Source organism: Pagrus pagrus, assembly GCF_965226575.1.
Source record: "Pagrus pagrus genome assembly, chromosome: 18".
Lineage (NCBI taxonomy): Eukaryota > Metazoa > Chordata > Actinopteri > Spariformes > Sparidae > Pagrus > Pagrus pagrus.
In genome coordinates, this window is record NC_140202.1 from 15,308,296 (window position 1) to 15,325,925 (window position 17,630).

The 17,630-nt window shown below is 42.4% G+C and overlaps 3 protein-coding genes across 6 annotated transcripts; 2 read left to right on the forward strand and 1 right to left on the reverse strand.

Annotated features, from left to right (window-relative positions):
- The first annotated feature begins 4,354 nt into the window (after positions 1–4,354).
- Positions 4,355–6,091, forward strand: LOC311274470 (protein FAM181A-like). The gene is made up of 2 exons (XM_084382161.1): positions 4,355–4,680; positions 4,802–6,091. The coding sequence occupies exon 2, from the start codon at positions 4,850–4,852 to the stop codon at positions 5,627–5,629; it is 780 nt and encodes a 259-aa protein (XP_084238287.1). The 5' UTR covers positions 4,355–4,680; positions 4,802–4,849; the 3' UTR covers positions 5,630–6,091.
- Positions 6,092–6,184: 93 nt separating this feature from the next.
- On the reverse strand, positions 6,185–15,850 carry LOC311274468 (ankyrin repeat and SOCS box protein 2-like). 4 transcript variants are annotated; one of them, XM_084382158.1, is made up of 9 exons: positions 15,773–15,850; positions 10,891–11,089; positions 8,731–8,900; positions 8,450–8,605; positions 8,098–8,343; positions 7,844–8,015; positions 6,800–7,400; positions 6,552–6,705; positions 6,185–6,441 (listed from the first exon to the last, which is right to left on the reverse strand). In XM_084382158.1, the coding sequence occupies exons 2-9, from the start codon at positions 11,010–11,012 to the stop codon at positions 6,311–6,313; spliced, it is 1,752 nt and encodes a 583-aa protein (XP_084238284.1). In that variant the 5' UTR covers positions 11,013–11,089; positions 15,773–15,850; the 3' UTR covers positions 6,185–6,310. The 4 variants fall into 4 exon arrangements, with proteins under 4 accessions (XP_084238284.1, XP_084238282.1, XP_084238285.1 ...); XM_084382156.1 differs by lacking the exon at positions 15,773–15,850 and adding an exon at positions 12,327–12,467; XM_084382159.1 differs by lacking the exon at positions 15,773–15,850 and adding an exon at positions 11,605–11,737.
- On the forward strand, positions 14,418–16,787 carry ccdc197 (coiled-coil domain containing 197; the record flags this gene model as incomplete). Its single annotated transcript, XM_084382160.1, has 8 exons — positions 14,418–14,524; positions 14,606–14,651; positions 14,821–14,997; positions 15,364–15,521; positions 15,606–15,688; positions 15,768–15,940; positions 16,021–16,248; positions 16,335–16,787. 8 exons carry the CDS (start codon positions 14,418–14,420, stop codon positions 16,518–16,520), a joined length of 1,158 nt encoding a protein of 385 aa, XP_084238286.1. The 3' UTR covers positions 16,521–16,787.
- Positions 16,788–17,630: the final 843 nt, after the last annotated feature.

Genomic DNA, 17,630 nt, shown 5'->3' on the forward strand with positions numbered 1-17,630 from the left:
ACACACACTGTGGAGAAGGGATGTGCTTATAAAGGCGTCGGTTTATGTCAGCTGGGATTTGTTTGTTTTGTTTATGTTTGATTTCTTTATTTGTATTTTTTTTTATTTTAAATTTAATATATATATGTAGTGATCCAGGCAGAAAGTATAAGCCCACAATGCGTGGAGGCGAGTCCGTAAGGATGACGCGTACTAGACCGAATTAAAGTCAAGTGGAGGGAGAGAGAGAAAGTGCAAGACGCCTACCGACTGAAAACATTGCCGTACCCATGTTTGATGTGCCTGCAAGAACACTCCGTGGTCCAGTGTCCCAAAGTAGGCTGAGATAAACAACACTGATGTAACCTGGCACTTTACTGCTAATGCTCGACAACAAAAGGCATTTATAAGATATTTATTAGGCGTTTATTTTTACACCTCATGTTGTGTCCTGACACTCACCTCTGACACCACACTGGTCATAAGAGGTGATGCTGGAAAAAAAAAAAAATCAGACTGCAATTGGGAGGTTGTTTTTTTTTTTTTTCTTTTTTAAAGTGCAGAGTTGCATAATGTTGTTGGTGGTCTCCACTAGGCACAGTTATGAAATTACCCCACAGCCCACAGCCATGAACGTGGTGCTTTAGAGCCAACGTGACATTCACAGTTTATTGGAATTTAGTCAAATAGTTCACAGACAGTGGGAGGAACAAAACCTTTAACAGCAGAGTCACGTTTGGACCTGTGTACTGAGATCAGTCGTTGGCACCACCTCGTTATTTTACATCAGCACATTTATAAAAGTACCTGTATTACCCATGTTTGGGTTACTTTACATAATTCTCTATATAAATCCTGCAAGCTGTACTCGTAACAGTGGCGGACACAGGTTGTTTGAGGGCCAGGGGCGAAAAAATAAAAAGGGGCACCACATGTCTGGGGGGGCAGAAAATCGTGATATACTTATAGTGAAGAGAGGGCACTTCACCACAGGGCACTTTATTGTGTTTTATCTACCACAGGGGCATCAAAGAGGGCACTTTTGCAGCGTTTTTCAAATATAGGAGTCCGTCAGTGGTGCATAATGTATGCACGTATGCATATTTATCCAGTAGTCCTAATTTTTCTTTATTTCATAGTTTGCACTACTTCTATTGCTTCTACAGAACAGTTGCCTTGTATACAGACTCTACGGTTCACAATTTTTATTATGTTGGCTATTCGTGATTTCAACACACACCCACACCTACTCTCTATGCATGTATGTTCTGTTAAACCTTGGGTATGGTTGCTTTTCTTCAAGAAAAGGAAAGAAAAAAGATACATTTTGTGGGGTTTCTTGCCTGAAATCTGGTTTTGGCATCCTTCATATGTTGTGTCTCTATGTAGAGCCTTTGTTGTTTAGAAAAGCCATAACAGCTGAACAGTACTGTCTTGTATCATTTACCGTTCTTTTCTAACATTTTACAGCTATTCAATCATAAAAATAAATACATTTGCAGCCCTACACAATTTAAATACACTCCACTTCTGCACCCACTACAGGGAGCTTTGTTAGCACCATCCTTTACACTGTTAAAGATCCATTATCCTGCTTAAAGGCACTTCAACAAGGGATCTGAGGTGCTTTACAGGGCCATGTCTCTTTCCCAGCATGTATGTAAATGTCATTGCTTATTCATGTTTCATAAATCCACAATCATATCTGCCATACCCAAATGACTTCTGTTCCTCTCAAAGCATCGCTTGTGTTTTAAATAACTGAAGTGACAGCCAATCGTGTCACAGGCTGCTCATTCCAAATAACACAAACAGCATCAAAGCCAACTATTCAAGCAACTTTGGATTAAGATCAATGGATTCAGCATCTACAGCCTTTTGTTGCAGGCTGAGCGTTTATCACGTCTCTTGCCTATCAAAAAGCTCTTCACACACAGTAATGGGGTGAGCTCATGCACAAGAGCCGTGGATGACTTTTAGAGTGGAAAATCCACAGCTGCTGTTAAACTGCATCTGCGCGCACAATGCAGAGATTTTTCAGAGTTTTTTGAAGTGCACAACAAGCCTGGGTTTGGCATATAGTGTGCCCAGCAGCTCAGCTCATCCATCCTCTCCTACAGTCTGTCCCACTATCGATTATCTGACAAGAGAAAAGCACTACATCCTCCTGGTTCCTTCCTGCTGCCTCAATCTGCCACAAACATACATCACATCCCTTTTAAAGTCAGATAAGGAAACCTCTTAATAAGATTACTGTGGTCTTTCACTGTTATTATTCTTGCCAAGATACTTAATCAGCACCCCTGCAAACAAACAGAGCCCAAATACATTACATCAGACAACGAGAGGTTTTAAAACCCGCTGTCATTCAAAGAAAATTAATGTTCTGAGAAGATGAACTCAACTGCATCTACCTTTAGTATCTGTGTATTTCTCCTGTATTGTAACAGCCCAGCTTGGCTGTATGGTAGTGGAGGTAGATTGCCATCTAGTGGGAAGGTCCGGCAACACATGACATTAAGGTGCTCCATATAAATATATTAACAAATCAAGTGCGAATGGATAAATTAAGCATTTTTGTCTGTATAACAAAACGGAAAAGGAATATGAGTGAAGTGCAGTATCGTCTGAAGTTGCATTTATTGCATATATTGTACTTATATTAGAGTTCTTAACTTATAGCCTTACCTATAAATTATTGCTCATGTTATATAAGTATTAGGCCTACTTAACCATGATTGTCCATAAATGAATGCTCCTTGTGGCTCTTACTATGGAGCTGAAAACATGCATTCCTCATTTGTTTTTAATGAGAGTGTGTTGGATAACGAGAGCTCACTATAGAAATGTCCACTAATGGATGTATCCTGGACAGCTTCTGCCAAGGAGCTGGTGTGAACAGAGTCAGGTTTCAAATTATGTTAGAGCTCCACTGGGCTTTTGCTAAATACATTTCTGTAACTGAATGCACGCATGGTGATGAATGATGGTTCAGTTAGTCTTTAATATCGTGGTGCAACACATCCTGGCTGCAACCTTTTCTGTGCATGTGCACCACAGATATGCAAGGTAGTTGCATATCTGTGGTGCACACATGCAGCAGTTGCTTGTATGTTGGTATGTCTGTCTGTGTTTCATGGATTGATGTTGTGTGCAGGCTGACACCACGACCCTCTAAAACTGCTTAGGTATATATAGAATAACCCTCCAAATATCTGAAATGATCGACACACATCCCGTCCACCTGTCTTGGCACAAGGACAGCGACACATTGGATTGGATTTATGGATGCCACTATGCTTCCGCAGTCTCTTTCTCATTCTCCCTCACTTCAAAAGCACAGGAGTGGGGTGACAGGCCAGGGGAGGGGAGCCCCATTGTTAATTGGCCTTTTCAGCAGAACAGAGAGGTGAAGGGAAGAAGAAGAGAGGAGGACAATAGGGTCCCATTGCCTCTTCAGAACAAGAGGGATGCACCGCCTAAAAAGATAGACCAGCCCGAGCACATATAGACCTGCAGGGCTCTCCTCAGACAACCCCAAACCGAGTGAATGAGGCAATCAATCATCTAGCCTGCTGCAGCTCCCTCTGAACAAATGGCCTGTAGCCTCTGCAGATTTTTTCCTTTACTTTTTCTTTTCTTTTCTTTTTTTTTAAGATTCCCTGTCCTGATGCTAGATTGGTTCGGGATGCTTTAAGGGCAGTGCAGTTCACAGGCATGAGGTGTTACTTACCAGGCAAACAGTTTCCTCACATCTCACTCCACTGCTGCTGCGGCTCAATGGAACGATAGGTACTCTTTTTCCACTTCAATAAGGGGATGAAGCTCAATTAGCATTTCACAAGTCCCCTTTTCCTCCTCCATTGCAACCTTCCCCGCGGAGCCCATGCTTTCTCTGGGGATTGTCCTGTTTTGGGCCCTTGTTGCCGTTGGCAGGGTGACAGTATTCGAGTGTGCAAACTTGTGCCATTGTCCATGGGCCAGAGGGAGCCATGGAGACCCCATAATATGACACAGGAAAATGTTTGCTGATGGCAATTCTATGGGCTTTGTCCGACTCTTTCTCCTTCATGACGACTCGATTTAAGTCTCTAAATGTTTGACTACAAATGCAGGAGTGCTATCCAGCTCCTTTCCCTTTGTCCCGCGAGGTTTGAATGAGTAATTCAGCCTTTGTGTCGCTCGATTGAGGGGGCAAACAGAAAGACAAGATTCTTGAGCGTTCAAGCCCCTTTCCATGGTTATGCACTCTTTAGATCCCCCCCCACTCTCCTCCCCAAATCCTACAGCTGACATCACTCTTGGGGAGGGTATGAGGGGTATCTGTGTTACAAACTCAACATTAGCAGCAGAATAAAAGTTAGAATAGAAATTCCACTCGTGTTGCTTCACGCGCACTCATGATTTCGGGAGATGTTTGGCGCAGAAATCACCGTGTAGGAAAAATATCGCATCCCCTCAGCGGCTTTTTCCAGATCTCCATGACTACAATTTGCAATGGTGAAGAATCCGATACCAGGGCGCTTGGAGGCTGATTGGGGTGCATTGTGAGGGGCCTGGGGTCGCTGATTGGTTCAAGGAAAGCACCATAACTACAAGGAGTTTATATTCATTCAGCTTGTTGAAGTGCTCCCTACTGCAGCCTGGAGAGAAGTGTCTGTGCTCGGTGTTTCAGAGAGACTCTGGACTCGTCCAGCAGTGGTGAGTAAAGGGTTATTGCACATTATCACATTCAAGTTAGGCTTGCTTGCGAAAGTTCGTAAAACTGGGAGAAATGCGTAATTACGCAGCGCTTGAATTTGTTTTTCTGGTTCCCTCTCAGGACTTGGTGGTGGACATGGACTGATTTGTTCAAAAGCATTGCAGCAAAATGGCAAACGCAGACAGTGAGGTCAAGACGTTGCTGAATTTTGTGAATTTGGCATCCAGCGACATCAAGGCGGCCTTGGACAAGTCGGCTCCGTGCAGACGCTCCGTGGATCACAGGAAATATCTCCAGAAACAACTCAAGCGTTTCTCTCAGAAATACTCCCGAGTCCCAAGGTGCCACACGCACAGGTCTGCGGAGCACGGGTGCGCCAAACCGGCGGGGACTGTTCACCAGAGTGCGAAGGTCGCAGAGAAGGCCAGCTCGGATGCTCAAGGTGTGGAGAATGTGGGCAGCGCTGTGGAGCAGGTGCCTATGAGGAAACGCCAACTACCAGCCTCCTTTTGGGAGGAACCCAAGCTGACCCAAACTAAGAGGGAGCGCCCTCATTTAGGACTGAGGAAGAACCCTGCAGGCGCATCTGAGGGCAGCGAAAACGAAAAGAGGAAAAGGAGTTATGACGATGACGCAAAGGCCACTCTGTCTGCGTCCAGTCGACGCAGCTCTGCGGAGAAAGACACTCTGAAACTGGACCTGACCTCTCACCACTGTGTGAGTGTGTGCGGCTGCTGCCCCTTCCAGTACCACGGACACCAGGTCCTCCACAGTCACATTGTTGTCCCGCATCCGCCCTTGGGACTGTGGAGCAAAGCAGCAGGGGCTGAGATGGAGAGACCTGAGCATCCATATGGACAGAAAATTCACACGCACGTTGTGGTCAAACCCATACCGACCAAACCCACCGTCCAGTCCCCCATCTTCAGTGTGTTTGGATTCATTTAATTACTCTACTAATGGACCCATCACACACAGAATGTGTAAATAGGACTAGCCTAATTATTCTTCTCTTTGAACTCTTTCAACATTTGTACATGAGACACTTCCTCGAGCACTTATTGGAATGCTTCATCTATTTTTATTGTTTAAATCTAAAGGACTAAGTTGCACTTGCAGAATAGCTTCCTCTTGTTCACTTTCATGGCAGTCTGGTGCCTCTGAGTATCTGAAAACTGACAGTAAGTTAAAAGGTTTCTACTTTTAGGTTTCTACAGATGGTGATGTCTCTTTTTCAAGTACCAAAAGTCATGCAAATGAATGAAAGCATCCTGTTTTAGTTTCCTCTTTCAACTATGAGAATAGAATGTGGGACATAGATTGCTTTTTCTTTGTCAGAGTAATGTTTGATAGGCACATTTGAAACAATGCCTTTTATTTTCAAATAAAAGATTCAAATTCCCTTGAGAACTCCTTTGGGCACTAGATCTTTTTCTTTTTCACTTTCTATAAAACTAAAAAACAATCTGACAGACAGATTAAAGAAACTTATAGTCACATTACTCAAGTTATAAATAGATGTTTTATACATAGAGTACTGCATTTACAGATTCAACTAAAAAAAGAAACACAGAATTATAAATTTAGTCACATCTCTGATGCCTATATTGCTTGACGTTCATCTTAAAGTCAGTCAGCCAGGCTCAGGTATCTGATCAGTCTGTCTGGCAGAGGTAGGCTCGTGAGAGATCTCAGTCTGTGTCTCCCCATTTGGGTCCGAATCCGTAATCTGCAAAGGTGCAGCAGTGGGCGAGGTGACACTGGGGACAAAAGAGAAAAGACACTTTTGTGTAATATGTGTGAGGAAGTGAAAGTGACATGTTTGCATGTTAGGATGCTAGTGACTGATAAGATTTTGTCTGATGCTTACGTGACTTCCTCTTAACGGCGAGCCATTCGTCCTTGCTGTCCAGCAGTTCAGTGAGCTTGCTGCATAACTGAGCATTAGCAACATGCTCCAGCAGCAGGTCTACGATCGGTCCAGCCCATTGACACATAACTGAAGTTGAGATCCACTCACAGAACTGAAGAAGAAAATAGGAGAAAAAAAAGCTCACAAAAAATATACAAATTTCAGTTGCTGTGAAATCTGGCACTGTTTTTGCTTATTTTTCACACCTGTGTTGCTCCTTCTGGTGGCTCACTGCAGGTTAAATGAAGCATATTTTCATTCTGCAGAACATATCCATTGCTGCCACCTCTTATATGGGACCCTGCTGCTGTTGGATGAGGGGCACTGCCGTGTGTACATGTGAAACAAGACTGGGCATCGCAGCCATTGTCCAAAAGGCACTTGAGTAGAGGCAGATTATTCATGCAAAGTGCAACAACAGCGGGGAATGTTGTAGCATGAGACGGGATTGTGGCATTGGCATCGGCCCCTCTCTCCAAAAGTAAGGACACAGTGCTGACACAGCCTTGCCGTACCGCCATCAGGAGAGGACTGACTGGGTCCAGGCTTAGACTAGCGCCTGCGTTTAGTAACACCTCTGCTGTCTCGGTGCTGCCGTTGGCGATGGCAAAGTAGAGGGCTGTTGCGCGTCGATCAGCATACTGGACTGAGTGACTGTGGGCCAATGTGGCGTTTACATCTGCACCTGTCTTCAGCAGCACAGCTGCCACAGTGTGTCTGTTGTGCTCTGCTGCCAGATGGAGGGGGCTGATGCAACTGTTGCGGAGCCTGGCTCGACTTGTCACTGGGACGAGCAGAGACACAAGCCTGAACACAGAGTGAGGATGTCAACAACACAAAATACATAAAGGCAACAAATACAAGTGCATTAACTCAAGTACTGTACTTAACTTAGAGGTACTTGTACTTTACTTGAGGATTTTAATTTTCTGCTACTTTATATTTCCACTCCACTACATTTGGAGGCAAATGTTGTACTTTTTAATTCACTACATTTATTTGCTAACTTTAGTTACTAGTTACTTTGCAGATTGCATGCTGCATCAGAGCCAAAGTAGTGCATCGTCATTAAATGTTTTTTGTCTGCAGTCAGATAAAAAAAGACTGATCCTGATAATCAGAAAAATGCTGAATATCAGATCCTCATACAACACTGCTCAATTTGCAGCAACCACTCTATTGCACATTACAACCACATATTTGGCATCTGAATACTTGCTATTTTGAAAATACATCTTACTCATACTTACTCATGGTGTCCATATTGGGCTGCTACATGAAGCGGCAGCAGTCCTGAGTTTGTGGGTTTGTTTGCATCAGCGTTTTTGGTCAACAGCACCGCTACTACTTCCTTGTGGCCATTTTTACTCGCCTCGTGCAGCGCTGTGACACCATCACACGTCTGCATGTTCACATCTGCACCTGCAGAAAAGCATTAGTCCTTTATAACAGTGTTCTGTTTATAACAGAAATATGAAAAGAAGTGTTTGGTGCAGAAAAGTACCTTTTCCAATAAGGTAACACAGTGCCCTCATCTGTCCTCGCTGAGCTGCTACAATGAGTGGTGTGATGCTGTAGGTATTGGGTGGATTGATTGAGGCCCCAGCTCTTATGAGCATCTCACAGATGTCAGTGTTGTTCCTGGATACAGCCTCATGGAGGGCCGTCCAACCCTGACCACACCGCTGGTTCACAGTGGCACCATAGGACAGAATCAGGCTCACCATGTCCACGCTCTCCAACTCACAGGCTACAGAAACAGATACAACACAGTAAATTCTGGGAAACACCTGGCTGACACACAATACAATTTGTCTAAATAGCTCTGCTGTATACAACTGATTTCACAGCTGCACCTTTGTATAAAGGGGTCTCTTTGTTCTTGCTGCTGATGTCGGGATCCGCGCCTGCCTCCAGAAGGCGTCGCACACATGACGAGTGTTCACAGGAGACAGCAAGCAGCAGGGCCGTCTGCTCCTGCAAGGTACGTTTGTCTACTGAACCTGGATGGGCTGGAGCAGAAAATAAACATATCACACAAACCAGCTCATTTTGAAAACACTGCTCTGAATAGATCTATGTTATCCTTTTCCTATTAACACTGTCTGGAAACCAAAGGATGCTTTCAATGTCATACCCCTCAGAAGGGTCTTCAAGCACTCCGTCTGTCCACAGAAGGCAGCATCGTGCAGAGGTATCCACCCATCTTTGTTCTCCTTCAGCAGGCGGTGAGCAGCGGATGATGCCACATCATTAACAGCCTTCACGTCCCCTCTCCTGATGGCGAAGACCACCGGGTCAACATCCCTTTTAAAGGAGAAAAAAAAACATTTGTAGCTACTATTTGTACTATTTGTGTTACAGACACTAGCATTGTTTAAGGGATAGTGTTAATCCAAACAAGGACCTTAAATCTTTATATTTAGGTATATTTATTTAATCTAAATATGCAATTACAGCTAAGATGATGTGTTATTGAGATTAAACGTGTATTATTCATCCTATTCTAAAGCGACACAGAGGATCTCAGTTGCGCACAAGGACACACACACACACACACACACACACACACACACACACACACACACGCAGCCTCTGTGTCAAACAGCCCATAACAAAAGACTCACTCCGGCTCTGGCGTTACGTCGCTCGCACCGTCTCCTCTCCTCCCGTCTCCTCGCCGTCGCGACACAACATTATTACATTTACCTCCAGCGTTACGGAACTGAGATAAGTATTCAGAATAGCTGAATTTGGTCATCACTGATCGCTGGCGAGAGATTTGACGGCGCTGTTTCCTCTCAGCGCGCAGCAGCGGCGGAGCAGCGAGCAGCGCCGAGCGGGGCTCAGCTGTGCGCTCTCAGATTATTTTGGGACTGTATTGTCAGGCCGCAGGGTGACGGGTTTATCCATATATGTCAAGAGACTCGGGACATCCACAGATAAGGGGAACGGCGCTGGAGATAATGCAGTCTGCACCGAGATGTCGTTCATTGCATGAGGTCTTTACTTCATTGGCTGGTTTCTACATTTAGCCACCAGATAATAACAAGCACTAATCTTAAAGGGGAACTTCAGAATGAAAAAAACAAGAAATAAGGAACAATGAAAATTACAGAAGATTAATTATAAACCCGTTGAGTCATTCTTTGACCTTAAATCAAATGGACTGTACAGTAAGCAGGGCTGTAGCCAAGATTTTAGTGACACTGGGGTCATGAGTCCAACACAAACAGCCCCCCCATCCCCCTGGAAATATTTGACTGACCAAAAATAGTTTGTAGAACTTTTTAGATTTGATTTTTTTGTTTTTGTTTTGGCATTTTAAACCTTGTTCATTTTGTGCATTTGCAGGATGTAAACAACTCCTCAATACCCCCAAATTCCCAGAAACAACACAGATGACTTGACCTTTGTATCCTCAATGTAAGCTTCAGGTATGACAATTACCTGTGGTTTGTGTTCACACCATATTCCTCTCTAAGAACATGTGTTTCCTTCATATAACTCCTATAACAGGTCAAAACTAAGTCATACTGAGGGTTATTGTGATTTGGCAGCATAGTTTGTCTGGCAAAACAACAAATCCTGTAAAAAAAGAAGATTCCTTCCCCTTTAAGACACATTAAGTGATAGTTTTAGTGCCTGCTGAGTCACATGGGCTTAGTGACATAATTATTCATTTTCATGACCTCTGGGCAGAGCTCATGAGCTTCAAGTGTCTAACATTTATTTAAATATAAAGCAGCTCATCCTGTCTTGTGACTTACACGCTAATTCAAGTTTAGCAGGCTGCAGTTTCTCCACAAGAGAGAGGTGCTTTGCAATTAACAAACCACATGCAAATCTGTGGCATCTACAGGAAATTAAACTCATCGCCGCAACAGATAGTCATATCACTGTCACCGCTGACTGGTGTAGAAAATAATAACTGCTGCACATTAACAGACAGGCCACCTGCAGGCAGTAAGTGTTAGAGCAGTGGTGTTTTCATTCATTCAATCATTTTGTCACATTTCACCTTCAGTGTATGTTAACTACTCGAATACAGCAGACAATTCAGCGTGTTGCTTTAAGATTATAATGATTTTTGATGTGATTTTACATGTGATTTATTCAATGCTATTTATAGTATAATGATTATTTTTAGGTACACGCCCACTGTAAGGGTTTGTGTTTGTCTGGAGAAATACTCACTGGTACTCAACTGAGCTTCACATTTTTAATATTCAGAACAATCAAAACTTAGACAGCCTACATTTTTGGACAACTGCCTTAGTAGCATCACTTTCCTCACCTGAGCAAGTTTACTGTTGAGTTGGCTGATGTGTGGAGACTCAGGGAGTAGACAGCCAACCTGTCTTTGATATCATTGTTCAGCCTCTGGTAAAGAGACCTGGATCTGCTGACTGCGATCATCACAGGAGGAGATGTGCTGTCAAGCCTGAAGAGCTCCAACAGCGTGCTGCCGTCTTCTTCATTTACCAGTGATGGAGCTGATGATCCAGACCAAAAGATTAGGAAAAATCAGAACAATAATAGCAGCGATTTCAAAAGTCCCTTAAACAAAAGATAACACATACTCAGTATAATAGTATAAAGACATACTGTATGAATTAAAGACGAGACTCATTTGCCTGAGCTGCAATCTCTACTGGCAGACATAAGAGAGCAACAGCTCAGGCCAGGAGGATAGATGCCTTTTAAGGGCATGTTAGACTGTGTTTGAGTCCACTTGATCCTGCTGCTCGCTGATGTGAGGTCGTGTGTTGCTGCTAGAGTGAGTTATGCAGCAGAAAGATGCCATAAAAAAACACATTCAGCTGGAGTTACAGTTTTATTTGTTTAACTGTAATCATGATTAATGGACTGTTTTTTTCTCCTGCACTTTTAAACAAACATGTAATACACACGTACAAAAAGAGACAGACAGACTTTTGGATGAGCAAATGTATATAACTGGAGAAAACTTTTTAAAAGCTTGAACCATAAATCAAAGACTTCAACTCACCACTCGAAAATGTTGGTGATTCCTCATCTACAGACGCTGCTATTACATGTGCTGATCCACCTTAACAACACTGTCTAATGTGCCTCTGTTGCATCAGCGCTCGCACAATGTGAAGTGTGAAAACGTACTTGAAGCATACACAACCGTGAAAGCTGATTTGTTTCGCAATCACTTCTTCGGAAGTGTTTGTGAAAAATGCTTCCTGCGTCTAAACTGGAAGTGGCCTTTTTGTTTGACACAAACAAGTCCTTCAGCATATCTATTTACAGCTGGAGGAATTAGACTCGACGTGCTCTGAGGAGGCTGCAAAATGTCTTTTTGGCTGACAGACAAACTAGGTTATTTAATGGCACTGTGAAAGTTTCTTTCATTTTTGATTCCAGGTAATGCAACAAAAAAACGGATGCCAGCACTGTCAATTCATTTGTTGTGTTTGGAGTTACTTTTAAGTTGAAATGCGACAGGAAATGTAGACACACTGTTATGTTACATCCATAAAAATAAACCCAGGTTACATTCATGGCAGTTACATAAAGCTCTAACATTATAACAATCATGAAGGTAGGATTTAGAGCATTAAAGAAGACGGCAGCCATACTGAGAGGTGGTATTTCAATGCAACACGAGACATTTTCACAATAACTCAAGTGGAACAACATGGAATTTTTCCTTTGAACATCACCAGCACTTCCCTGTTCCCTGTTTCATACAAAATTACAGACCTTTTTCACAAACCGGTCCGAACAGGAAACGCTTAGGCGAAGCTAAAACCATTAGCAATGGCTCTGTTCCATTTGTCATAGCAGGGAAAGCGCAGGTGTAATTAATATCATTGACCATGGCTCAGTCACAAATAAGTGCATCTGAAAGCCTCATCAGCGAGCCAGGATACACAGTGACAAGCCCTGAAATGTGTGAAGCTTAAAGAAATTCAGCAATTATTCATATTATTAATTACACCTGCGGTTTTCCTGCCATCTCATGTCAAAATGTCTGCTGGGAAAAAAATGGCCAAGCTGATTGGATGCAGCCTTTATTAATGTTACAAAGTTAACCTGCGCTTTTCCTGTCATGAAATGTGGTTTCAGTGTCTCCCATGCAAAGATGTTTATTTGATGTGATATTTTTAAAGTCCCCCTTCACTCAAAAATTTGGTTTTCTTGTTATTCCTTCACTTGTTTGACCTTCGCTGTGCAGAATGACGCATTTGCAGAGTGTGACAATAACGAGCTGTTTTCACACACACATCTCAGAAGGAAAGGAAGTTCCTCTGTGCTCACATCGATCTGGTTTTAAGATGCCTACGCATGAGAATGATTTTATGACATCACAACTAGTTTGGAAACTCCTCATGGTTCAATAAGCAACTTACACAAGTGTGATGTGGTAATGTGAAACTTCCAGTGCACAAACACAGAAGGGATGTTTCATTGAGGAGGCATCTTTTCATTACATATCAATATTGAGTTAGCTGTGGGGTGTATCCAGGGGAGTATTTTTCCTCAAGCACTGTACTTAAGCACACACTTGAGGTACATGTGCTTTACTTGAGTATTTCCACTGTATGCAAACTTTATATTTCTACTCCACTACATCTCCAAGGCAAATATTGCACTTGCTTCTTCAGATACTTGGTTCTCACAGGAAGAAGAATAATCTTAATTTGTAACATACAATGTGCAATGTAATGAAACTGGTTCCCTGCATTTAACCCATCCCAGCAGTGGGGAAGCAGATGTACTGGGGCCCTGACCTAATCTACAGTACATGTTTTGACGGTGGGGGAGACTGGAGCATCCAGAATAAAAACCCACGCTACAATGGGGGGAACATGCAGGCTCCACACAGAAAAGGCCCTGCCCCAGCCAGCTGAATCCAGGACGTTCTTACTGTGAGGCAACGCTGCTAACCACTGTGCCACCATGGATGCCACAAACGTGTGATCTAGATTTAACCACTCAACCGCATACGAAGTACTTAAACTTATAACTAAGCTCTTAAATAGAGTTATTTGAATTTTGTATTTTGCATAGTTTTTACTTTCATTTTTATTTTGGTTACAATTCAGTGTGTGTCACTGTGTTCTTGTTTAAGATCGTTTAGTTTTAGTTAAGATATGATAAGTTTCAGTATTAGCTTTACTTTTTAAAACATAATATGGGGGTATTTCAGGGACAAGATTTAAGACTTCAAATACACACTTTGTGAAGGCAATTACAGTCATGTGGACATCTCAGTATCAATAAACATAATGCGTCAATACAATCGACTTATTTCACTTAAACCAAACACATTTTCTGTATGTTTTTCATTTTATTTTAGTGAGTTTTGTAGTTTCAGTTAGTATTCTTTTTTCTATAGTCTAGTTTTTATTTTTATTTCAGTCAACTAAAATGTTCTTTCCCACACAGTTTTAGTTTCAGTTAAGTTATACTTAACTATAACCTTAACAGTTGATCCTAAACCCGTCCTACACCTCAGAGTCTTACTTCTTTGGTTCACGTGAATCAGAACAGAGCGAGCGCTCTTAATGTTCTCCTCGTCTCGGACCTCTAACGATCTCATTTCAATGCCTCTCATTCAGCCGATGATAAAACAGACCCGCCATGACAACAGAGAAACGATCCCGGCACATTGCCTGTTGTCTCGCCTCCGTGTCCCGGGCAACAGCTACACAAATCCAGGAAAACATCCGGAAGAGACCCTCGGTCGTCCTTCCGATCGTCCGAACACTGCAGGACTTGTGCATTTCTCAGGATTCCTGGACGATATACACCTATTTATAGAAACATATATATAGATATATATAAAACATGACGACTTCTTCACTTCCTTTCTTAGACAGCAGCGATCCTCGTCTAAAACTGACGGTGCAAACCAGAATAAGAAATGTGTTTGTAACACAGTCGGAGGACACCAGGTAGGCCTGTGCATTTCGGCAGCATGTTAACTTCCTTTCTCTATAAAAAGCCATTTAAACATGTCTCCATTTTCTCCTCAGACACAAAAAAGAGGAAAATGTCAAGCATATACCTGTTGTAACAGAGGTAAGACACAATCAGTAGACATGAGATATAAAAAATGACTTGCTGTCAAACTCCATTTAGGAAATATTACAATAATAAAATAATAATGCAGAAATGTGTATTCAGTTGCCAGTAGGACTTTCTAAGAGCTTCAGTGTTTATGCAGCTAATATAATTTCTACATATTCAGACTTCTAGCAGAGTCCTTGAGACCGGAGTGAACACTTTGCAAAAGACCCTGGTCCTGAAGAAACAGGCTGAGTTGGAGGAGGTGGACAAGCAGCTGGCTCTCAAACGGCAAGAGTTTAAGAGCCGTGTGGAGGCTCTGGCTCAGAGAAGATCTGAACTGGAAATGAAACAGCAGCAGGTGAATTGAAACCTCCCTTAAAGGATAAGTTCACCCAAAAATGAAAATTCTGTCTACTCTACTACTACTATCTACTCACCCCTGTGACGATGGACAGTCAGGTGAAGTTAAGTAGTCCACGAAACATATCTAACTACTTCAGTTATTCAGGAGAATGCTGCAATGCTGTTTTCCTGTCAAGCTCTAGAAATGTTTTGTAGACTACAAAACTTCACCTGACTCTCCATCTGCAAGGGGTGAGCAGACAATGTCTGCATTTTCATTTTTGGGTGACCTTACCCTTTAACTACTTGAATGCAAGAATGGTTAAGGAGCAGATATCTGTCACTTTCCTGATACAGTTTCCCTTGGGGTATATTTACCTAGACTAAAGAGAGGGCGATGAAATTTGAGAAGTTTGTGGCTGAAAATGAAGAGAAACGACGCCGGGCGCTGAAGAAGTACGAGGCCACACGGGAGCAGAACATGTCGAAGCAGAGAGAGATAGAAGGTCTGACAGGACAGCTGAAACAACTTCGAGCCAGGTGAGAACTTTAAACCAAAGCCTCCATATGAGGATATATCACACGTCTCCTTTTACTTCAGTTTTACCATATTTCATTTCACAGGCAGCAAGTTTTAAAGGAAAGAATGGCAAAATACAAAATCTATGAGGACTACTTGATGAAAACACTCGAGTATCTCCCCAGCAGTGAGTTCAAAACTGACTTTTGCATGGAACTGTTCTGTGGATCCTAATCCTAATGACCAAAGTGCACCATCCTTTTCAGCTTACCATGATAACGGCTCTGACTCTTTGGTTATGCCCATCATCCGGCGCCATGAGGCCCTGTCCATCACCCACCAGGAGCTGCTGCAGCGTTTGGGGCGTCTGGAGGAGGAGGTGGAGCAGGGCCAGCGACAGCTGCATACCATGAAGCAGGAGCACCGCTTTAAGAAATTGGTCAGATATGCACAGTAATTATGTAGATGTATGATAGGGCTTGGGTGAACAAGCTATAAGAGTGTTCATGTGTGTTGCAGATGGCCATTAAGGAGCTGTCTGAACTCCAGAGTGAGTTAGAAACCCTGAAAGAGAAGAACAAGCAGGCGGAGGTCAACCTGCTGACGGAGCAAGGCCTGACCAGAGAGATGGTTAAACAAGTGGGAATCTTGCATATGGCCATCAACAACCTCGCAGAGCAGTGTTATCTACCAACATATGGACCTCTGGAGAACATGAACACACTGACAATGATGGACATGGTGAAGGTGATACATTAAGAAAATAGTTGAATATTAGTATTCATGCTTTATAATTGACGTTCCTTTAAAAGTAACTAATAGTTTGATTTCAGGAGTACATCCTGGACAAGGCCGACACAGAGAAGAGAGCGAGGAGACTGATGGAGGCGAGGTCTGCACTGACAAGCAGAACAGCTCTGACAGACAGAAGACAGAGGGCGTCCATGAAAAGCATCGGCAGCAAAACACAAATCAAAAGTTCAAGTAAAGTCAGTAAAAAGAGCGAGACGACGAGTTGACTTTTACAACTTATTATGGTGTTTGTTAAGTGTTGACTTCATTTTGGACCTTTGAAACAGTAGTTTGACTCTGGAAAAGCCAGTAAACGAACTTTGTGTTATGATATTTTTGTCAGCGTTTAAGAGGGGTCTGACTCTTACAACTTTTTGAGTTTGATTGCACAGAATTCTTAATGGAAAATGATATGCACCAACTTTTGCACTACAATTCATAGCATGTAGATTTTGTAAATAAGGTAACCAAGTGTATTTGAGCATCAGAACTTGTATCTCTGGAATATGTTGTATTTCAAAATAAAATGAATACAGTCAAATGATGCTGTCATCAAAAAGGCGTGTGCAATGGTATGTTTACAATTTTCTCAGATTTAGATGATACAAACAGTAATGACAACAAATTTTCTATTCACAAAGAAGTATTTTAAATGATGTAGAGTGAGGACTCTGTGTGATATTCTGCACTGTATCCATGAAATACAGTCATGCTGCAGAGAGAATCTGACTCTCCTGTTGTAAATCCTTCACATTGTACAGGGTGAAATGTTTAATCCATTATTGTTTTCTGCACAGCAAATTCTTCCCGCCTGGTGTTGTCATACAGGTTTTCTTACAGCTTGCAAGAGCAGACAATTATCACCAAATATGCTACAATGCTGCTCATCTGGGCAATGCAGTTAAAGCTGTGAAACATGTTAAGGCCTGCCTTTGACACTGATTTGCATAAGTAATAGTTTGGGTTGTCAACAACTCAGTGTATACTAAGTATACTTTTGGTTAGTCTAAGTATCCTCTGCCATACAGAAGAAGCTTTAGTCATGGACTGTCTGACTATAGAAAGTAACTAATTACGTTTGCTCAAGCATTGTACCTGGTGCCTTCATTCCCCACAATGCAATTTAGCCACTGAGTGACTTCAGTGGAGGTAATTTATCAGATTACATGGAGATTACACCTCTGTAGCCACAAAAGGCTTTATACTACTTTTTTCATGTATGCGGTTGTACTCCCCAAGGCCTGAAAACACACTTCAATGTGTGAAATTGGTGGAGTATACTCTTAAAGGATGATTGTGAAATACTTTTTTGTTAAATATATTTTAAAAATATTGTT

Coding starts and splice junctions, on each gene's coding strand:
- LOC311274470 (XM_084382161.1), top strand. CDS start 4,850: ATGGCAAACGCAGACAGTGAGGTCAAGACGTTGCTGAATTTTGTGAAT.
- LOC311274468 (XM_084382156.1), bottom strand. CDS start 12,444: ATGGTCAATGATATTAATTACACCTGCGCTTTCCCTGCTATGACAAAT. Junction 8,901..10,890: donor TCAACAGTAAACTTGCTCAG/GTGAGGAAAGTG, acceptor CTCCTTTAAAAG/GGATGTTGACCCGGTGGTCT. Junction 6,706..6,799: donor CACCAGAAGGAGCAACACAG/GTGTGAAAAATA, acceptor TTTCTTCTTCAG/TTCTGTGAGTGGATCTCAAC.